The sequence below is a fragment of the Ambystoma mexicanum genome, chromosome 11 (assembly GCF_040938575.1).
Source record: "Ambystoma mexicanum isolate Mex_15411 chromosome 11, UKY_AmexF1_1, whole genome shotgun sequence".
Taxonomy (NCBI): domain Eukaryota; kingdom Metazoa; phylum Chordata; class Amphibia; order Caudata; family Ambystomatidae; genus Ambystoma; species Ambystoma mexicanum.
Genome location: NC_090934.1, coordinates 766268811 through 766292725, shown reverse-complemented (window position 1 = coordinate 766292725; position 23915 = coordinate 766268811). Strand labels below are relative to the sequence as shown.

The window sequence follows — 23915 nt, the reverse complement described above, 5'->3', positions numbered from 1 at the left end:
TTCCTTTACATCTGCATCATCTAAATGAGATGTTGTGATTGTGGTGGAAGCTCCGTCGTCTCCCTGAAACACAATACTTGGATTAGTATGGTTTTCAATATTGGAAACATAACACACACTTGGGGTCGAATGCACAGGTACATATAAAGAGATAACCGCGAAAGATGCATTGTCCAAAAGAATCAAGGAAAATCCAAATATGATCACATTTCATCAACTTATTTCAACGATTCCTTTACATCTGCATCATCTAAATGAGATGTTGTGACTGTGGTGGAAGCTTCGTCGTCTCCCTGAAACACAGCACTTGCGTTAATAGGGAAGAAAGTATAGCAAATGGAATCACGTTATATGATCACGCATGATGGAGCTGTCATTATCCATACCTCGTGCTGCTGAAGAATATCTATGGATGTTGCAAATGTAGTGCGCACTTCCGAAAGCTGTTGCGCCGATTCGTATACTTGAATGTCAGGCTCTGCATCAAGTGCAGGGGTTGACGCTCCATCAACTGCCTGAAACATAGTACTTGCATTAGTGAGGATTACAATTGTGAAAACAGAACACACACCTGGGATCGACAGCACAGGGACATATCAACGGCTAACCACGAATGAAACATTGTGTAGAACAATCAAACGACAAGAAATCCAGCTCTGATGATGATGCTCGATGGAGCTGCCAGTATCCATACCTCCTGATGTTGAAAAACATCTAGAAATGTTGTAAATGTGGCGGACGCTTCAGCATCTCCCTGAAAGACAGTACTTGCATTAGTATGGATAACACTAATTATAACTGAAAACAAACACCAGTGGACGATAACTAAGGTGTTTATCAATTGGAAAGCAGTAACCAAACATTCGGTAAAATAATTACACGATAGAATAAAACTATTACTTGACATGCATAAAACAAGTATGTAGCGGATTAGCCTAGTAAGATTACCTGATACGCGCTAGAAGTGGTTGATTACTGCGACCACGTCAAGGATGTAGAATGTTCTTGCTTCAGATTCAAGGGATAGTCAAGAAGTTGTAAAGGTCAATTAATGATTGATAATGAAATGCCAATATTAAAAATAGCCATGTAAGCCGACAGAATACTTGAAAAATGCTCAATACAGCACAGTTCCCTGTCCCCATATATATTTACATTGCGTTTGTGGGTTATGAAATCGAAAAAGAATATATTGATAAATGTCATTATTCAAAAAACTATACACTCATATCAATATCGAAATTATTACAAGGGATAGTACACCTACAATGTCAATTAATCCATTCGGCTACACACTACCGCAAGGCCGAAAGCTAAATCCGGACACTTGACTCACCGGTGGCGGAATGTGGACGAATAGAGTGGGAATAGCGTTTTCGCTCAATTTCCGTGTCGTTCGCCGTTTATTCTTCTTTGTTACCCAAGAAGTTGTGTACATGTCCAAGGAAAAGTGCCGGCTGCAGATGCGGTATCGATCACCCCTCTTGTCCTATAAGACTTGTTGGACTCTACTTTCCAGCTCATCCAGTGGATATCCGCAATGTCTGACCCATTCTCTTATTCGATCAACAGTTTTCGGGAATACATGCATTGTAGTTCCTTCAGATTTCGCATGGGTCTTCGAAGGGCAACCGCTAATCGAACAGGCAGGCATTGTTGATAAATCTGAAAAGTAAATATCGACATTATTATACAATCTTCAAGAGTAAAGATTTGATACAAAAGTAAATGAATCATACAATGATCAATGCAAGGTTTGTTTTGGTCGCAGGAACTATACCATTTCATTATGTGCTGCTTAGTATTTGCATAAGTTGCAGAAATGTATAATTGATGTGACTGAAATCTGAACATGTGACTCGTCCCTTGGATGTTCTGTCTTGCACGAGAAGGAAACATGCTTACATTATAGACTGGACCCCCGAAGGATGCAATTCAATGACAATAGACACAGATGAAAATAAATAGATCTATTGATAGCATAGCAATGGAAACTCAAGTCAATAGCAATGAGACCAATGAACATAGCACTATTGTGTACTCTACTCGAAAATAGATAGAAATTTAAAAATCTGCGAAATATGACCAGGATACATGGCCTTACCTTGACCAACAAACAGTTGGATTCAGCAAGCAGAGCAGTAGGTTGCGGGAGAATAGGTGGATGGTCACAGGTAGCGCACTGATGGGTATGCTCGAAGCGGTCACAGAAGTTCACGGATAGCACGACGACGAGCAGATTAGCATAGATCTCAGTGGTTCCCAGGTAGCACGTTCAGGAGTTGACTTGCAAAGCACAAAGATGTTCTCATGAGACATATCGAGTAGTTTTTAAAGTATTAGAAACTGGGGTGTGTTTGTGAATGAATGACGTATGTATGTCGTGGTATTAGGGGGCGGCCTGCTTGAAGGGGAGGCCTGCCTGGAGACACGGGGTCTGAGGCCATGTGACCGATGGCCCCTTGGCGTGGGACACCTTTTGAAGTGTACATGCAGTTTGGCACCTTGGCCTTTCGCGCCCCTGACAGCCCCCCATGCCAGCGCTCATCCCCGGGTGTGAACCGCCTTTGATAGAGGGGGGTGGGATGGATGGGCCTGGGGCGTGCAGATAAGGCACAGGAAGACTGCTGAATGGGGACACACTTATGTGGATTGTAGGGGGGCGGCCTGCCTCAGGGGAGGCCTGCCTGGAGACACGGGGTCTGAGGAGACCATGTGAACAGTGGCCCCTTGGCGTGGGACACCTTTTGAAGTGTACATGTAGTTTGGCACCTTGGCCTTTCGCGCCCCTGACAGCCCCCATGCCAGCGCGCATCCACCGGCGCGAACCGCCTTTATATCAATATACAGTATATCGCCTTTATATCAAGGATAGTATATCGTTGCTTATCAATAACAAATGCCACATACCGGAGATTCTTGTGAGCACAGACCCACACTTCAACCGGTGTATTATAGTGGTCAAGACTGTATAATCCAATGGTAAATGTTAGTATAGATATATGTGTGACTTTTATAGAGACATAACCTACTGAAAGACTTTGAACAAGTGTGTTTTAGTGTATGCATTATCGAGAATATGTTATGTTAGCTTAGATAGATAGTGACCACCCTGCTTCACAGCAACCAGACCTTCACCCATTCGGAGCACAGATGTCTGACGTCCATCCTTGAATGGAGACACACTTGATTCATTTAAAAAATCGAGACAACCGTTGTTAAAATATATGTGGTGTTTTATTTTGTATCTTATTTTCATGACACAAAAATACAAGACTTTAAAGATTATACAGGTCAGGTTGCAGCACAGCGAGAGAAAATCCCCTGTACTGACCGTTGTCACTCGGGAACGTTTCTCTAATGGTACGAACGGCACAGGCGGGTATCGCTCTTCGAACGCGGTGTCCAAGCCTCCCGTGAAGCCACCATGTAAAGGAACGATAGGCCACCAGCCTGTACCACCTGTGAAAAGGAATGAAACAAACTGTTTTTAAATTACCAAGATAAGTTTAATAAACGTTTGTTGTCAATGACAATTCTTGTAACTAATGGCATTTTACACGGACAAATGCTATCTAGACAATGCACACTATTCAACGACTTACATGCGTTACAATGATATGTAGATGTAATTTTGGATATAGTAGAAGACCATGAAATAGGAGTGGCATGACAAGCAGAGTATACTTACTCATTACTCGGATTACGAGGACGAACAGTTGCTCGAAGTTCGTGCATAAGCACCATCATTATTCTCAACACGGCCCGTGTGAGGCAGGCTGCCCTGAACTCTGGCAGCTCGGTGATGCATTGCGGTCGTGGCTCGCCTTCTGAAATGTAGGCCAGGCATCCCGAGTTTTCTTGGCAGCAGCAGTTCTCGTCCTCAGTTGGCATTAGCTCGCACCGATTGCATGTGACCAGGTGGAGACGCCGTCCATTCGACTAGGCCCAGGCTCTTCATCTGTTGATTTGTCCTGCGAACTGCCGTCCGAATCCCCTTCGTTTTTGCGTGCTTCCCTTTCCAGTAGTTCCTCCTCGGTATACTCGGGCTCGTACATGTAGGGCATTATTGTAGCCATTGTGTGTTAATCAAACTAAAATAATTTATAGCGGTGGTACTGGTATCTGTTCGCACGGGCTACAAGCGGCGAAGGTAGCTGACCAGAGCACTGAAACGAGTCACAGAATACTCAAAGTAACACAGAGAGAGGAATGGAATCGAAAATCGGCTGCTGTGTGTTGTGAAATGGTCTGTTTATACTTATTGAGGAGAGAGGCGTCCTGCCATTTCCATGGCGACACGTCATTAGCTGAAGCGCAGCGAATGTTGACACGAGACGTGCTTTGGCGTTGGGAAATGGGCGGAACGAGTCTGCTGATGACAGGGGCAGGGGCGGGGGAATTGATTTAGTGCCGCAAAAGCAGGTCAGCCAGGGCGATCGGGGAAAAGATAGGATTATCAGAAAATGGCGGCTCCCTGGTGCTTGTTTTCGCTTGCGTTCAATGGACGATAACTCGGGATAGGTCGATAGAAAAGTTTTCTAAAATCGAGCCACTTAGGTTTAAAAAAACATGGCCGACCCGTAGGGACAATAAAACATTTTACTAGACCATGCCTTTAAGGGTTCCTGCACCCTGTTTGCCAGAGTCTTGGGGTCTAGGGGATTAGCTCCATACTTGGAGCCTGTGGGTGGATTCTGTAACATGGTGTGTGTGAGCGGCAGGCCTTCCAGGATGTATTGTAGTCTGAGGATGACACAAGGCTGCCCTCAAAGTGAGACAGGGTTCTGACTATATCACTCCCTACCGCCCTATCTCTCTGGGTCTCCTCCTCCAGCCACATGCCCCAACCTCTCTCTCTTCCCTGGTGTCTCACCTAAAGTCTTGCTCCACTATGTTGTCTGTCTTCCTAGGTTTATCCTTTTTGGTCTTTGGGTGTGCTACCTTCTCTCTAACCCTTTATTACTGCCTCCTCTCCTAAGCCCTTATTGGTCCTTGACTTCATCTCTTCAGTTCTTTCTACTACCTCCTTCACTAGTCCCTTAATTGTTTTCAACCTCTTCAGTACCTTCTACTACTTCCTCCTTGTGGTTAACCACATTTCCCTCTTCACTTCTTTCTGTCACCTTCTCTTTCTTTTTCCAGAGGTTTCAACACCTATTTCAACAATCTCGACCTTTTATGCTTCATTTTCCTCTGTCTCCTGTTCTTTTATTAACCATCCACATCACTATTTTCTCACATCAGCTGTCCGTTCCCCTTCCTACCTCATTTAACCCCTTTGGGCACTTCCTTAGAACAGGGCAGGTTCTCCAATTCACTGCTATCTCTGTCTACACTCCCCTGGGCACCTTCTTCACCCCTCTGGATTGTTCTCTTATAATAAGTAAGGTTCCACAGTTCACTTCCAACATTCCCACCTTCTGTACCACTTTGGGAACCATTCTTCCCTCCACTCCTCTGGGCCCTTACCCTACTGACCCTCATGGTCAATCGCCTTCCATCCTCCTTGACCCCCCCACCCCCCAGCCCTTTGGGCCTTGCTCTTCCTTCAAGCCCACTGGTTCTCTTCATACCCCACATTCAGGGTCTCAGGTTACCCAACATTCTTGGCCGTCACTACTGCCTCCTTAGCCTGGTTTTCTGGGGCACTACTCCAGCCTCCTGCTCCTCCAAGGATCCAGGAGCTCTGTTCTAGGTTCTTCTCTACAGCTTCTTCTCTTGACCTCACCGGTTGATGCCAATTGAGCTATTCCTCCTGGCTCCAGATACTACTTGCTGTGCCATTGGGTCTTTATAGGGCTTTGGACCCTTCTTTCAGCCTCCCTCTGTTTTAATTCGACTCTGGTGTGTAGATGGCATGGGGATTGGCTATCAGGCTCTGCCTCTGGAGATTACTTACAGCCCTGGTGTAGGTATATGCCCGTCTGTCCCCCTGGGTGGAGGTCCTTCGGGCTGGCAAACCCTGCCCAGCCTCCAACTCGGGTGTGCTGGTTTTGAATAGGAAACATATAAGTTGCAGTTTCCTTGGCCTTGTGGCTCTCTAGTGCCTGATGGGACTACAACTTCGAAAACCACGTTTGCTATGTTTAAGTTCCTAACTCTTTCTCTGTATGTCACTTGCATAGAGCCTGGCTCTCTGTCTCTGAGATACCTTGACCTAGCTCAGGTCTCATTCTTTCTTTGGGTAGATTAAGGAGTGGTTTCTGCCCCCCTGTGAAAGGAGCCGAGTATACAGGTGATACTGGCTCCATGGAAAAACTGCTTCTCAGGAGTAGCTGTAGTTACACTGTGATGAGCCCCTCCCTTTCTGCTAGTGGCATGGTGGGTGTAACCCCATGACCTGCCTGATGCTGACCCCAGGCACAATATTCCAATACCTGTGGCAGCACCTGGCTTCCTCGCAGACCCCAACATCTATCAACGGACTAGGGCAGGGGACTTCGTAACACCCTGTCAAGACAAAATTGTAAAGTATGTGGAGAATAATGTAACATTTTGCTTATTTTTGATGATGTACAAGAAGTGGCCAATTTGCATTTTTGACCTAAAAACCATCTTTTGAGAGGCGTTTGCATCAAACATCACCAGAGGTCTGGGTATTCTGTTTTGCCGTGGTTCGTCAATCTGGTACTTTCCATGTTTTCAGATTGGCAAATTGACTGGAACTCTCACTACTGGCCCTTTCTGCTAAGTTGGTCACACTCCTTTACGCCATTTCATTCAGAAGGGTCTGTGATATCAGGGCATTTGGAGATAAAATTGCCCCATTTTTCCTTCCAGTGTTCTGTTTTTGATTTTTCTGAGGACTAAATCTAATGCCAGATTGTACTTATTTTTGTTGAACTGGTATTCGTGCAATAAGAATCGTAACTGAAATGTATTGGTATGTGTATATGCTATCCAATGATTGATTTATCTTTTTTATCTTGTTGTGTATAATGATATGATGTTCTTTTATTTCATTGTGTGTACATTTGTGAATAGTTCATAATAAACTATAACACAATAAAAACATTTTTTTAAATGCCAGAGTGTTGAATGGGGATCGTACAAAAGATCTGAAGGACTGCTTTTCACAGCCCTATCTTTCAGGCATCCCTGCCATCCATTTTGTTTCTCCTGCTTTGACTAGATGAGTCAGCTAGATTATGTTCCTGGCTGGGTGGGTTGTTTGGAGCATATTTTGCTAGGCGGGCTATTTCCTCCAAAACCTTTTTATCTGAAGTGCTTCTAGAGAATATGGTCACGTCTGCTGACTGGTCGAATGAGGAGATTTTCAGTGGGTTTTTTAAAAACGTATTGGTCAAGCTTCAGGTGTGGTTTTGACCAGGCTACGAACTGTCATATTACAGACCGTCAGTTCCTGAAAAATCTTACCCTCACCATCTCTATTTTGTAATTGAAGCCACAAGCTTTGGTGGCGAATGCCAGACCTATTGAAGTAGGTAGTTTCATCAATGGTTCAGTTATTCAGAGTGATGGATGACTATGGGTTAATTGAGGATTGATGTGTACCAGGCAAAAGAAGAATGATGTAACTAGGCAGCTGATGACGCTATATGGCTGTAAAGAGGGGCACAGTTTACCTTCACCAACAGGATATTGAATGCTGGAGCTAATTGACATATAGTCCTACTCAAAGTTTTATTTGATGGTTACCAATTGCTGCTGATTAAATCAATAAAAATGAGAACGCATAATCTTCACCTTTTGTGCCTTAAGAAAATTATGACTTTACTTTGTATAAGTAGGAAAATACGTATTTTCGTTTACCTTCAAAAGACTGCCTGCTGCACTATGTGATCAAGTAGATTCTGTGAATGAGCATTGCATGAATGAATGATCTGTTTTTATACAATGCATTGTTATCCACTCTATAAAGTGCTTATAATTGTAAGGATTTAAGATCAATAAAAGCAGGTAAACTCATTGAATAATCCCACAGCAAATGATGAGCACTGAGGCTGATTTTAACTGTACTTAATCTTATAGGTACATGAAAGGTCACATACAGGAGATCGACCATACCAGTGTGAGCATACCGGTTGTGGGAAAGCATTTGCTACAGGTATGGACTAATTACATTTTCTAGTACTCCCTCTGTAATATTTATATATTATGGGAGGATGAATATAGTGCAATTAAGGTGGAGAAGAAAACGTACTGAAATAATGTGTCATATTTTCTACTGCTAAGGGCGCTTTCTGAGTTCCTGGCAAAAGAAGTACATCTTATATTTCCCTCTTTCCTTTTCTACTCCTTTGGGAACTGCTGCCATCCATTAGGGGAGCCAGAAATTGCTTTAGACCCTACAACCAGAACTGTAAATCCAGGTCTCTCTAGTACGGACAGCCACATCTACTGCTTAAACTCGGTTCATGCTCCCCATTTCTCTTTAAATGTATGAAAATCCAAACACTATGCACGGGTAGCATCATGCCGAGATTGGAGTTATTTGTATTCCCCCACCATATGAAAAGCAACACAGAACAAATTGATGACTGTTGAAACCGAATTGCTGGAACCTTAAATATGCAAGAAACCGTACACCTCTTAACATTCCACTTGCCTTCAGTTGTGATGCACCAGTGTGCTGGAAATGACCAGGTGCAATGACGATTCTTAAACATAATTTTGCTTTAGATATAAAGTACATGTAATGTACACCTTAAGTTCCCGGAAACTCCTCAAAACCTTCCTTTTCTCTTCCACCTTCTCTCTGACCTCTCGCTTGCTACCCTCCTTTCCTTTGTCTCCGACCTCCTCCTACCCCCTAACTCTGTTCATTTCTTGCTGACTGGTTGCCTGGTTCACCTCCAGAGCCTAACAGGTCCCAGGCTCCCTGGCTAGTCTTTTGCATTTGCCTCCGGGCCGCTGCACTTTGTTCAGCATTACCATACTTTCAGCTTGCGCTCCTTGAGCGTGTCAACCTCTATGCACTTAACCCAGGACCCTGCTGGTCCGGACTCGTTTTGTTCCCGCTGTCCCCGCACCTCTGTATGCACTACTTAAATGTACTAGGACTAGTTAATTGTCTGTCCTGTCCCCCCGCTCCTCCCCCACACTGTTTTTCGTCTCCCCCTCTCGAGCTTGGTCGCAACTGTAACACTTCATGCACTTACACTAAGAGAAATGTCATCAGGCCTAGTATTCTAGTTAATTTTTCTGTTTAGATCATTTGGAATCTTCAAGGCCTAAGAATGATTACTGTATTCCCTTGTTCCTTTGCTGCCTTGAAGCGCTTTGAAGCACTTCACCTGTGTATAAGCGTTGTATAAATAAAATATAAATAAATATTGATGAATCTAGATAAAGCTGGCCAAGCATGACACGGGTTTTGGCTTCCACGGGAACTAGAAGATCCTACAAATACTTGGCATAACAATTAAAGCAATATTTGTCACTTAATAACTGTGGGGTCTCTAGTTACCTTTTTGAGATTGGAATCAACATTATGGATCTCACTTCAACTCTATTTGACATGGTTCAGGCTTGAGTGTAAGTTTGGATACTGTCATATTAACTCCTTACTTATATGTCAAGCACCCCATCTCTCCAATGCATAAGAGTAGCACAATCCTGCCCACGATCCTGAAATATTTTTTTCAAAATGCACGAATGAAATGTGTGCTTGGCACATGCTTGTCCTCATTGTGCTGTAGACCTATTCCCACCCCACGTGCTTTCATTGGACACAAAGCAAAATGTTTTGATCATTCGATTTTTAGAGATTATGCACAGTAGTTAATGGCACAATATGTGAGAAATGGCTTCAATACACAGCGTTTATGGAGCCACTGCTCATTTTGCACAATCTGGCCTGATTTTGATGTTGGTTGTTAAGGTACGTTGTTCAACAAGTTTATGTCAGTCACACGGCATACTTAATTGTGATGCTGGCCTCGATGTTGTCTGGTGTCATTTGCTTAGTTGAAGATAAATTGCAATTTTTTGTCAGATTGTCTTATTTGCATGTTATGTGTAGATTACGCAGACCTTTCATTAAAATGAATCCATTTTCTAAATATACCTGTGAACAACAGTGATGGTGCAGCTGCAGCAGGAGTTGAGTCTTTGTGTCTGACCTTTACAAAATCTGACTTTGTTTCTTCAATTTTAGGCATTTGCTTTCAAGGTTAATTTTTTGTGTATCGATGTTGTTGGGGGGGATTGTCAGAACCAACTGTGGAGGAGCGTTCTGAGTGGCCACCCTAGGTGATGAGCAGGAGCTTTTCACACTTGGTCTTACCAAACTTTCTCAAGATGGCATCGGCTGAGCAGTAAGGCAGATTTAGGACATCAGGATCGTATTTGTAACTTCCTCTTCTCATTTGAAAGCAGTTTAACAACTCGGAAAATAAGGAGTGCAGATTGCAAAAGAAAATGGAATTAAATATTATCTGACCGCTTTCCTGATTAAATATCAGACTCCGTGCATATGCTCTTGTATTGAATAGAAGAAGTAGAGAAGTGGTAACAATTAGTGAGAGGTGACTATGGCTTATTGCTGTGGGAAATGTCTATGCAGCAACCTGAAGAATTCCCAAGTAGCTGAGACCAGTAGGGCTGGGGTAGTCCATTACATGCCAGAAAGAATGACATGCCACCGCCTAAGAGGTATTTTGGAGGAATTTCATTTTGGGAAATATCTCTAATTTCTCTGTACGCTAGTCTGCCCAAGGGTGTATAGCGAGATAGGTGCAAGGGATCTGTTTATATGGGACATGCTCTGTTGGTGAACTTTGTAGGCGGAAAAGATGTTTGGACATCTAAACACTTCCCAACAGGTTGGCTTCCACTTCTATGTCAATTGGGCTGCAAATTGGTCTGTTGTATGTCAGGCGGTGCTATATATGGCTGACATTTTCCAATCCATATTGGCCTCTTAGGAGAACATGCTTATTGGGAAATCTGTCTTATAATATTACAGGCCAGTCTGTCCTAACAGGAAAGGAGTGAGTGATGAGAGCACTTTTCTGTGTGGACCGAGCTGTATCTAATAGTGTTGTGGGGTAGAAGGTTGAAGAGTGAGAGACAGACAAATCCATAGAGCCTGGCATCCTCTAGTGAAGTGGGAAGGTGGTGGGGTAAGCAGACATGGATCGAGAGTTTGGAAGATTACGCAACTGCTCAGCAGACAAGTACCTTCTTAGAGCATGTATGGTTTGGGCAGTCATGTGAGGCTTTCCTATCCTTCCTGTAACTACCTCTGCTCTAACTCCCATCAGCTTCTCTGGGAGTGTCCTCTCCCTCGTATGACCTACAAAGGGGACGGAATGTTCGGAAGATGGTCTCTACTCACGTCACGTGTCCCTGACTTGTGTCCTGCAGGAGCAGAGCGTAACCATTTTTTGAAATTTCTATGTGACCTGCAAGGAAGGTTCGAAACTCTGTTTCCACCTAAGCTACCTTGTAACTCGCAAGGGATTTCCTTGTGTAGGATTCACAAAAGCAATTGCTAATTGCCATATTCTTTTTGTTCATTGCAACCTAGCAGTGTGAAGCCTGCCACATAGAGTAGCACTGATTTTGCATATGTAGCACCCTTGCATACATTTGACAGCTTCTTTTTTTGTTACTCTGTTCTTTTGTAGATTGTATACTTTAAATAATGATGATATGTTTATTTGAATGAAGTGACGATGCCCGCATTCTCCAGGGCATTTGTCAGCCCAGACTCCTGCCATTACTCAAGTTTAATGTCAAAGAATCATCAGTTAAAACAAGTTTTCTTGATCAGCGAAGGATAAGCGTGCAATATAAATGTGCTAGTCACTTATATGTGTGATGTCAGGATTATATGTTGTGTCTATGATTTTTTAAAATTAATTTTGTAATACTGAACAATAAAGTATATATTTTTTTATTGCCGAGCATCCTATGAACAGGTCCATTATTTCAGGACGTTTAGGTACATATTATCAGAGGAACACTCTTAGACCAAAAACCTGGTAACGTCTAAGCACATACTATGACTGTGGGCAGTATATGAGACTTGATAGGGAGACCATGGGAGAAACGCATGAAAAGTGGAAAACAAGAAAATCTAATTGTAGAGAAGAACATGGTTTCTTGTCCCAAACCATTTGTCCCATTGTTTCCTTGAATACTTACAAAGTGTCGGGATGCTTGGCTCAGGCAGTGCCTTTTTGGGGATTGGAATTTGGGACACATTTCTTTCAACATAAGGAGGAATTGATGCTGGATGTGCTGGAGCTTCGGTTGGCTAGGTTCTTTAGTGCCTCAATCTAGTGCCTGACATTGCCTCTCTCTCTGGCTTATTGACTTGGCAGTGTGGTGATAGGCACACTTGGCATGTGTTCTAGCAGCTCACACCTGTATGTCAGCAGACAGTGCTTCATGAACATGCCCAATTCAGAAACATTTGTATCAATGTCACCTAGGCCAGTTTGGTGCTAGGGCAGCCCCTACGTAGCATGCGCATGTTGAATAAAGTAACAGTAAGCCCAGTCGATGAGGCCCAAGAAAAATGTCACCAAGACAAATCTAGGCAGCAGCATGTTCAGAGCAAGAAGAGAGTTTCGGACAATCTCATCATATGACCGTGTTATCACCAGGCCAGTGACATGTCTGACATAAGGGGGCCACGCTATGAGTACTAATGAGATGCTGCCTATGCTTCCCAAGGAACCCTATACCACGCCACAGACTGTCAGGCCAGCTGGGGCCATCATGCATGTGCAATGCTCATGGTGATCATGCTGCCTCAGTGCATGCCGCACGCTGCGGCAGCTGAAAAGTGTAGGTATATTTATTAATCAAACCTTATATCTTTCACATAGCGTAGAAACAAGGGGAGGAGGATCTTGACCTCTGCCGCCCCACTGGACCAGCTGCCATTATGCACAGCTAGTAATATTATGTGTATGCCAGTGACAGTCAGCTTTTGGTGCTGGGGGTGGGTGAAAACTGAGGGGCACTGGCATTGTAAATGATTCAGTATCACTGGGGGAGGTGAATATCTTTTAGTGGAGGGCATTAACCTCTTCCACAAATTAGAGCGCACAGCTGAGTGTAGCTGGATACCTTTAAGTAATTAATGGTGATGTCTGCTGGTTTGTCCCCCTGACAACATTTTTAACATATGTTCAATGGGTGTATTTTACATAATTATTTTTGTGAAAAATGGGGTAAAAGCCCATACAATTTCCAATTGGTTCACTAGGGCAGCACAGGAAAACATACAGGAAATGCAAAATTTAAAGGGGGGGGGGCTCTCTTGCAAAGGTGGATGGCAAGAGTGATGGGTGTTGCTAAGAGGAGAGGTGATGCATGTCCCAAACCATAAATCATGAGACGCTGCAAACATGTAGACTCATACGTCCCGTTCTTTTTCCTCCATCCCTTTGGCCATCCCCCAACATGGGGATGGTACTGCAACCTTTGGCAGCGAAAAATTAAGCTATCCCTTTAAATTTAGTATAGCGTGCGGGGGCGTGGCAGGATAATCCCAGCCCCCTTCTGGCAGCAAATCCTACAGTGCAGGGTGTTGGTCCCCTTTAGGGTACATCTACCTGTTACAGCTGTACAGCTACACGCACGAGGCGCCTCAGCGCACTGACCAGGAGCAGAGGCCTAGTGTCTTGGAGTGCAAGGCCTAGGGACCCGACGGCTAGTGAGGACCGCTTCCTCCTCCTCATGCTTTCTCCTCAGATTAAGGGGCTCCTGAAGGACATTGTAAAGGAGGTCATCCCCCTGCTGGCGCCACCCCGCCCCCCTCCTCTGGGTACTCCTCCCGTTCCTCCTGCGCTCCCGGTGCTGGTCCCTTCACCGGTTCAGGCCCTACCATACCGGTTGCACTGACCCCTCCACCTCCTCCTGTACCACCAAAGCCTCCCCCTGAACCGCCGTTGGACCTGTGTCCCAGGGCCCGGATTCCCCTCGGTCTGTGAAAAAGGGCAGGGGGACGACGATAAGGATGACAAGGACGATGAGCCCTTAGCATCCGTTAAGGCCTTTCATCACCGCCTCCAGGGCCTGGGGAGTTCTTGGGGTCCCTCTTCCTGAGGAAGGCCCCCAGGAGTCAGGCGTGCTAGCAGAGGTCTGGGGGAAATGTACCACGATTCAGTCTGGCATCCCCCTCCAGAAGGATGTTCTGCAGGTGGCACGGAGGGTCTGGGAGAAGCCCAGGGCCAATGCTTAGATGAACAATGTTCATCTAAGTTTCGCACCTTGAAACACTTGTGTATAGGCACGTTACAAATGCCATATCATATCATATCATATAACAAGATGTTGGACAGCAGGTTTAGGCTGACTGACGGGGAGACAATCCTCCTGTGGCGGCAGCCTCGTATTCTAAACCATCGTCTTCCTCCATAGGAGCCACTTCCAGTTGCATCTCCAAAGAGGACAAAGTCCTGGAGTTCTTGGGAAAGTGCTGTTACTCCATCTCAGGACTGCATCTGAGGCAAGCCAACGTGGACAGCCCTCTTGGCTGCGGCTAACCAGAAGCTGTGGCGGGAGCTCAGGGAATTTTTGCCCGACATGCCTTTGGACAAGCAAGCCTCCTTCAAAGCCGGTCCGGTGGATGCCCGGGCCATTGCTCAGGACCTCATGGAGTCTTCAGTCTCCCACATCGACACAGCCAGCAACGGGATGCTTGCCACAAAGTTTTCATCTGACGTGCAGGAGCAGATCCATTTGTCCACTGATGATGAATTGACGAAGAAGAAAACCTCCACACAAATTGCCAAGTCCTTGACCATCCTAACAACACCTGGTCAGAAATCCTTCCCTCAGTACCAAGATAGGACGCACAGATGCCCGACAGGTCGCCCAGCTACAACAGGAGGAAGCAGCAGAGGACACTGCACATGTTTTTCCGCTCCCCCTCCTCTGCCCCCACCTCTGATGCCAAGAAGCAGTGACGTCAACGTCGGGGAACACAGCTCGCCTGTGGGGGGCCGTTTGGCTCTCTTTCAGGACACCTAGAAGCGTCTTTTCAGCAACCCTTGGATCCTATCTGTAGTCTCCACAGGCTTCAGTCTATCCTCTCCCTTTGGCGCTACCATCCTCTCCTCCTCTTCATCAGATCGGGTCTCCAGCTCTTTTATGGGAGGTCCTTTCTCTCTTGGAGATGCAGGCAGTAGAACCGGTTCCTCTTGCAGACAGGGGCTTTGGATACTATTCCAGGATTTTTGCAGAACCCAAGAACCACCAGGCTGGCATAAGGGTAGTCCTGGATCTGTCGTTTTTAAATCTGTCTTTACTGTTGGAGCTCTTCAAGAAGATTACTCCCACGCACATAGCCGAGTCTCTGTGTGCAGGGGACTGGATGTGTTCCCTGGACCTCAAGGATGCGTACCTGCATGTGCCCATCTATCAACCGCATCGGAAGTTTCTGCGGTTCACGATTATGTCATACCACTTTCAGTACAAGGTGCTGCCATTTGGCATGAACTTGGCCCCTCGTGTCTTCACAAAGTTGATAAATGCAATGGTGGGCCTCCTTCACTTGGAGGGCCGTCAACTATACCCTTATTTGGACGACAGGCTGGTGATGTTGGGGTCACCCGAAGGGGTGGTGCAATCCCTTCCAGAGATTGGTGGATACCCTTCATCAGCTTGAGTTTTCCCTCAACCAGAGGAAATCATAGTTATGCCCGTCTCAGGAACTGGTTTTATTGGGGGTGCGAAAGGAACACTACCGTTCAGCGGGTGTTCTCCATGCTTGAGAGGCTTATGTCCCTCCACAAGGCAGTGGGAGACTTTCTGGCCAACTCAACCGCCTCGGCATGGTGGTTCCAGCACATTCTGGGCCTGATGGCCTCCTGCACTTTACAGCATGCTCGCCTCAGGATGAGACGCCTCCTGGCTCCACTTGGCGGCCAATTGGGATCAGGAGACGGGGTCTCAGTCGGACAGGATCCCAATACCACTGCTCCTGCTGCCCGATCTTCACTGTTTCAGTGGGAGTCCCCTTCACCCGAAAGGAGCCTGCCCTGGTGGTGATGATGGACTCCTCTCTTTTAGGCTGGGGGCTACTCTGGAGGGCTATGCGATTCATGGCTCAAGGTCCAGGACGGAAGCCATCCTGCATATCAATCTGCTCGAGCTCAGGGCAGTGGGCCTTGCCTTCAAGGCCTTTTTGTCCCTCATCAGGGATAGGTCTGTTCTGCTCAGGACAGACAATTGTACTACAATGTTTAACATGAAGAAGCAGGGTGGCACCCGCTCCCACCTCCTCTGCATGCAGGTGGTTTTGAACTGGGAATGGGCCCTGATGGAGGAGATTTGGATTTCGGCAGTCTACCTCCCAGGGGACAGCAATGTAGAAGCAGACCTGTTGAGTCGCTTGGGGTTCAACACCTACGAGTGGCAGTTGCACAACGACTCCTTGTTGCCCCTTTTCCAGCATTGGGTGTTCACTGACCTGGATGGTTTTGCATCCCCTCGGAATGCCAAGTGCCCCCAGTTTGCTTCATGGGCAGGTCAGGGTCGGTGGTCACTGGGAGACACCTTCCAGATCTGTTGGCACGGCCGCAGGTGTTATGCGTTCCCGCCCACCCCTCTGCTCCAACGGACTCTCTGCAAGTTCCGGGCCTCAGTGGGTGGCAGCCTCATCCTGGTTTCCCCCCACTGGCCTTCAGGATCCTGGTTTTCCGATCTGCTGGAGTTGTGCTCCCAGGGTTCTGTCCATCTTTTGATCCCCAGCAGGGGCTTCCTGACACAGCAGGGCAGAGCAGTGGAACATCCGGACCCGGCCAAACTGGCCCTGCCGGACTGCTTCCTGATCAGCTGGGGCTTCAGCACACTCAATTTTTAGATGACAACTGGGACATCATTCAGCAGGCCAGGAGGCCCTCGACTCGGTCCCAGTAAGAGAAAATGGACTACGTTCTGCCATTGGGCTCTTGACAATGGGCTAGTCCCTGTCACCTGTCCTCTGGATGAAGTACTGGTCTATTCTGCACACCTGGCTCATTCTGGAGTCCAGGTGGATGCTTGTTGCACATATTTGGCATTATTGGCAGCCATCGGGGCTTACAAGAATTCCCAAGAGCATGTGTTTTCGGCAGCCAACCTGGTGGTTAAGGCCCACCCTAAGGGGTTGTCTACGATTTTTCCTTTGATACATATACCTCATCCGGTCTGGGACCTCAAAATGGTTCTGGCGGCTTTGCAACGCAAGCCTTTCGAGCCGATGGCTTCGGTGGACATCTGCTTGGTGACGCTAAAGACGGTTTTATTAGTGACCCTCACCTCTGCACACAGGATTAGTGGGCTGCAAGCATTATCCTTGTGCCAGCCATTCACCATGTTTCACAACAACAAGGTTGTTGTATTTATGATTGCCGTGCCTTTCGTTCCAAGTCTCACGGGCTCTGCCCTGCCGGGGGAGCCCGGTACAATTACTGTGGTGGCCTCCTCTCGTCATGTTAAGCTTTGCTCTCTGGCAGCAGTAAGCAAAAGCTCCCAGTAGGGGGCTTTTGCTTGATTATTGCTGCAAGAGCAGAGCTTAACATGAACACAGGAGGCTGCTTCATTTCACAAAACAGATGCCCCCATGGAGATAGCCCAACTTTAAGCTAACCACAAGGGAAGCAAATGCACTGAGCGGTGATGTGGAGGGTACAACGTTCCTCTTGATGGGATTACATGTAATCCGAAAGCAAAGGGAACCCCTAGAGGTTTCTGTACCAGAATAACCACTTGTGATTTGTTTTTAGATTAGGGCCAGTCTTTTATGAGAGAGGCTTTGAGACTTTTGTGTTGGGCAAAGGATTATAGACGTAGTGACAATTTTAGGATTGGATTTATTTTGTTGCCCCTTGTTGGACTTCTTTTTTTCTCCTTGGATTAGGTTAAGGCGTACCTAGTGGGACAGGGTCTCGATATGACTAGGCTTTTGCACTTTGTCTAACAGTCAAGAGCGCACCTACAGGTGTGAATCCAACATCTACCAACCCCACCTTTATGTTTTTTTGCCTTTGCACTTTTTTCAAAGTTGCCATGTAGTATTTTTAGACCTAACCTGTAGGTCTTTTTAGGCGTTTGCCCATCCTGGCCTTGTGTAGGACAACTTAAGTAGAGGCAACTCCCCTCTTACCTAGGTTGGTCCGGATACAATCTTCTTCCCCTCTACCGGGTACTATTTCCAGGGTTCTCAGTGTCTAGCTAATGGTCTGGACCTACCACTCAAGTAAATCCCTGCCCTGTATTTTCTGCTGTTGCTTGCCCTGGAGATATAGTTCCCACCTTTGTGTTACCAATTTTAGGGGCTGTAATGCCTCTGACAAGCTCTACAACCGCAAGGGGATACATGGCCGCTGCCTCAGTCGGTATCTAAAATCTTAAGGGGATATATGTTCATGTCTAGCTCAGCAACCTTAAAGGGATTCTAGCACTCCTTACTAGACTCAGCGACCTATCACTCCTTTCTGGACCATGGCAGCTTCTGTCCCCGGGTCCTCCCTTGTGCCTGATTCTTAACCCGGCCTGCTCGATCAATGGGTTCCTCTTACCTTCCCTGGCTTTGCCCCTGGTGACACCCCCTCCCAGTTTTAATTTCTAAGCTCTTGCCCTTTTTCCCCTGCTCTTAATCCTCCACCATTGTTGCTCCAACTCCCTTTCCTGCTCTGACTCTGCCTTCTTGAACCTCAACCTCTATCTCTTCCTTGCTCCCCCCTCCTCCTACTCCAGCCTTTCTTCAGCTCCTCCCCCTCTCAGTAACACTTTCCCCAAACAGCTTGTAGAGACTGGCTGCCTTTTACACTGTAAGTAATAAGATGATTTGAGCAATAAGGGCTATGATTGACCCCCACCCCATTGCTTCCAGGATTTTCATTGCCCTGATTGACCTGGCCACACATGCCCACCTCATTCCCTTGTGAGGATCTCCACTGCTTTCTTAACTGAGCAAATAGATTTGTTAAAGGTTTAGTTCATGTGCTCACTATCTTTGGGTCAGGTAGAAATGTCATGGCTGCTTTCTGAGCCAGTGATCTTTCTGGGACATCTGTGGGGATTTGTCTTTCATGATGCCGCACTACTCTGTCACTGGGCGCATATACTTGCAGACCTTAAACTCTTTGTTTTTCTGTCTCTCTTCAGCTTCTTGTGTGTATGAGATGTCTAACTCGGCTAGGTTTTCTCTGCTGGCTATTTGGGTGTGGGAGCTGGCTACTACCCAGTAGGCGCCAGTTACTCCTCGGATGGTAAATGGCCTCCAATGGTTGTTTCGTTGGACTCCTCATGTCCTCAGAGGTCTGAAATGGGCTGATCTGGACAGGACATTTGGAAAAAGAGGGGGAAGTCACTGAACAACTCACTTGCCGGAGGGTCTATGTCAATATGGGAAACAACACACTTATAGATCATAGGCTTCTTGGGGAATACACTGGGCCAGCTTCCCTCACTTGAACATTTTTAAAAGTTCTAGCTTGGGAGTCCAGGTACATAGGTACTGACCTACTTTTATGGGACCTTAGCAGCTGGTGTGGGCTAAACTACCTTTATGAGCAATAGAGGCAGTCTTTCTAGGCTGAACCCTATATGAGGATCTGTAAATCCCACAAATGACACCATATGTTTCCAAGAGGGAAGATGTGTCCACTCATGTTTATTTACAAAGTGGTGGCTTGACCATAATGAACAACAGAGTGTCAACCTACCACTCATTATAGAGGAGCCAAGGCTGTCCCATTGAAAGACCTGGGAGCTATCTCAGTTGCAATGCGTAGCTGAGGGAAACAGTCTTTGGCCGTTCATGTTGTTGGGTTAAACCAGCTTTCGAATGGATTGTGTCCTCCTACATATTCCTCATCTTAGGATAATTATCTCTCCAGCTTCAACATCTTTGGATTTTTTTTTTTTCGACAGGAGGCACTGCGTGCCGTTCTCATCGACTTGATGTCCCTCGAGGGCCTCCGTTTGACTGTCGACATCACCATCAGTATAAGAAGCGCAGACAGCGCCCGTTGGCTTCAGTTCTGTTATTGCGAGCTAATGCTTTAGAGAAAATTATGGCGTGCTTCGGTTCCTCTGTGAAATTGATAGTTATATTAGTTCGAAAATGTCTTTTTCTTTGGTACCATCGACGCCTTAATCAGGTTCAAAAAGTACCAAGACTGTGGATCGAAGATGTTGATCACCGACCCCCACTGCGGATGTCTCTGGTGTCTGGGTTCCGGGCACTGTACCTCAAACTCTGGCTCATGTCAGGTGATGACAGTAAAGGCTCTCAGGGAGCATAAAGGTAAATTGGCGGTGGGGAGGCTACCTTTGAAGTCACCTTAGAAGAGGTAAAAAAGACAGATTGGTCGAGGGATTCTTCCCGATGCAAAAAATCAAAACAGTCTTGATCGAGAAGTCAATCGCACCATTCTACGTCTTCGAAGAAGGCCAAGAAGAGGCGTCATAGGTCACCTTTGATCTCCAGTGATTCCTCAGCGGATGTCATGATGCCTACTCCCGGGCATCCGGATCGAGTCCATCAGCCCCAGGAGCAGGCATCCAGATACTTGTTAAAACCCCAGCAGCCCCGGCTGGGGGCTGTTTGGGTTCAGTCCTGGCGCCTTAGGCGCCAGGCTCATCTTAGAAATCAGTCCTGGCCATAGGCGCCAGGCTCATAGACATTACTTACCTCATGCAGACCATGCTGCAAATGAATCCAAGCCAACGTGAGGCCTGGATGGGACTATTTTATTACAAGGACTATTTTTTACTCGGGTGTGGTTCTGGGGAACTTCTTACCTGGAACTACTTTGGAGGCTATTTAAACCACGCCCGAACAGCAGCACACGCTTCGCGTTATTCTGCATTCTGCAGCGGAACGCTCACTGTGCCTGCAAGTCAGCATCCAGTCTTCTGCCACGCCCGCCTCGAATCCGGAGCTCCTAGAAAAAGGGGAAAGAAGGAGAAAAGGTTAGATCACGGACATTATTTCAATTCCTTACCTGATTCCGGATCCAGCACGTCTCCGAGCCTGGAAAGGACATTATTCCAGCACGAATCGCATCGCCAGCAGCAGCGCCGCGTCATACTCACCAGTCCACAGCATCATTTGACTCGGCGCTGCCTCCATCATTTTCTTCGTCGAACTCCAGCACCTGGGGGAAAACAAATGAAATAACAAGGTGAGCCAAGAGAGCCGACAAATACAATCTCTTACCACCATAGGCTTACCTGATTTACCACCGGAGGCATTATCCTTTAATACGCCTCATCTTCCTATGCCACACCTATAAAGGGAAAGAAAACAACAAGTTAAACTCATGCAACTTTTACCGGACAGTGTTGGGTAATACAGACTCTTAGCTGAACGCCATCAGCTGCCTCCAGGCAATATTCTTTTGGACCAGCTGCAATTCAACAAGGGAATGGAACAAGTGAACATCGGACATATTGAACTCTTTGAACTTTATATACCCCAGAGTCAATAATCCTCCGCAACTCCTCCAGTACCTTCAAACCAGTGAAGTAACTGGTATCTACACGCCCCTGCATGCCACGCAGGATGGAGAGCTCATCATTTAAAAACATAAGGTGAGGTTACTAAAAGGGGATATCGGAGGTGACAAGTGGGGAGAACGAGAACAGTGGGAGGGGGCCATCACTAAAATCCACGGGTGGCTAAATCCCTTTCTCCACTTGTAGGAGAATACTTCTACGGGTCAAGCAGACGTGATTAGGTGGGCCAGTCCAGACAGTCATCTCGGCACTATGCATCACGTTGGTGGAGACTGCAGCTGTCCGGGTCCGATCGACGCCCCTTTGGGAACCAGGTGAGCGTAACAGCGGAGGTAATCGGGTGTCCTACGAAATCGGATTCTCCTGCTAAATGGGATGCATTTCGTAGTGAAATGCTTTGAATCTTCGATAATGCATCCTCAACCCCCTCGAAGGACAAGCCGAAAAGCCATGCCCCAGTCACTCCGCATAAGGGCGACAAAGGGAAGTTGAAGACTAAATCTTCGAAACCGAGCTTGAAGCCGGTTTTCTATCGAGAACGTTCTCGATCCGATGAGAAATCTGTGAAGGGCTTTGACGAGTCAGGAACCTAGCCCATCTAGGGTTCTCTCGAGGAAGCACAAGAAGTCGACATCTTCGAAGTCAACGCCAACTATATCGGCACCGATTTCGAAGCCATCATCGACGACTACGACAACATTGTCGAAGCCTGTAAGGTACAGGAAAAGGTTTACAAACCTTTACCTAAAAAGGACTATTTTAAGTCTGTCAGCCATATATGAGGCGGAACCTTCTTCTGATGACAATACACCACCTTTTGGCCTAAAGTTTGGCACCCCTAATGTGCCAGAGGAACTAATATCTGATGCGTCCAGGCTAAGAGATTTATACGATAACCTTCAGTCAGCCAGTGGGTTCGATACCTCGCCAGAGTTAGAGTTTGGCAAACCGCACCCAACTGAGTATGCTGACTCGTATAGAAAACTTATGGGGAAGGTAATCGAATTTTTAGGATGTAGTAGGCCTAATCCATCTTGGACCAAGGTCCTCAGAAAGATCCAAAAGTACTTGAGGTTGGCGGTTGGCAGTTCTCATGATCAATTTCGAGTTCTGCCATTCCGGCTGACCTCCATCCCGAGGGTTTTCACCCAGTTGATGGCGGTGGTGGCAGCGAGTCTCAGGAGCGGTGGGATTCATGTCTACCCCTACCTAGACGATTGGCTGATCAGGACTCGTTAACCCAAACAGGCCCAGGAGATCTCAGCGTAACCTGCCACTCTTCACAAACTGTGCTTTTACCTCAATTACAAGAAGTCTCACTTGATTCCATCCCAAAGACTCCAATTTATTAGGACAGTCCCGGATACTTTGTTAGACAGAAACCTGTGCAGTTCCCTTAGGGACCACTGCAAAAAGTTTAAGACTACAGTAGTAAGCAGTAAACCCAATTGGTAGCAGTCCGCACAACCCAGATTTAACTGGTAGCTGTGGCTGAGCAGTCAGACTTCTCTCAAGAAGAGTTAGGCAGTATATAGAGTATACACAATAGGGCTAAAAATACAGTAGCACAAGAAAATATAATTATTTATTTAAAAACACACTTGTAAAAATACACTGGCACTAATATGTCAAGCAAGTTCAAACACAGTCACTATAAGTATATACACCTCCCTAGTTAATTATTCGACAAGTCTAGGTTAAGACACCACTTATTTAGCAAAACAGAGGTGAGCGCGTAACCGTAGATGGCACTCCAATAATTTGTTTAAAAAGGGAGAGAAAAGGCAGAATAGGAAAAAAACACACAGTACCAATACTTTTAAGAAACCACAGCAAGTCGAGAAAGGCAGGGTCTACTGTAGAGCAAAAAGTTCATAGGCCAGGCCCACTCTTGGAGAGAGCAAGGCAGAATGTGCCCATGATCACACAGTGGAAATGCACTCAAAGTCTTTGCAGAAAAGTCAAGAGGTTGGATCAAGTCAGAAAGGTAATGTTAGCAGGTCCGAGGTCACCCCAGGATAGAGAGTCAAGGATTTACAGGACACCTTGGGCAGTCTGTTGCAAGGGAGACCAGGTGGGACACATTACCTGAAATGGTGAGAAAGCTCCAGCGGGGGCAGTTGTTCCTGGCAGCGGGTGCAAGTCGGAGCTTCGTCCAGGGGAAGAGATGATCTCGACGTGGAGGAAAGCTGGAGGTTGTTGCACTGCCAGGGAAGAAACCGGACGCGGAGTTTCCCGGTTAAAAGGTACGACCCTTTTATTGGCGGTAGTGGTGGAGCATGGCTATCCGGCCACCGGTGTGCTTGGCACGGGCGATTCGACCACGAGACGATCCAGGAAGGCGAATTGGTTGGTCCCACCAGCTCAAAGGGAAGAAGACTCTCCTGGAAGAAGATCTCCTCTGTCGTCGGGAAAGAGGTGAGTTTCGTACAGCAGGGCTCCACCTGTGGTGTCGTCGTTGTAGATGGCTCAGCTTC

General features: G+C 46.5%; 1 protein-coding gene across 4 annotated transcripts in view; it reads left to right on the top strand.

Annotated features, from left to right (window-relative positions):
* ZNF143 (zinc finger protein 143) overlaps positions 1 to 23915 on the top strand; it is a 1779064-nt gene that overhangs the window by 1231261 nt on the left and 523888 nt on the right. For all 4 annotated transcript variants that reach the window (XM_069623666.1, XM_069623668.1, XM_069623669.1 and 1 more), the window contains one exon: positions 7996 to 8071. In XM_069623666.1, the coding sequence (XP_069479767.1) occupies positions 7996 to 8071 (76 nt within the window). The remainder of the gene's footprint in view (positions 1 to 7995; positions 8072 to 23915) is intronic.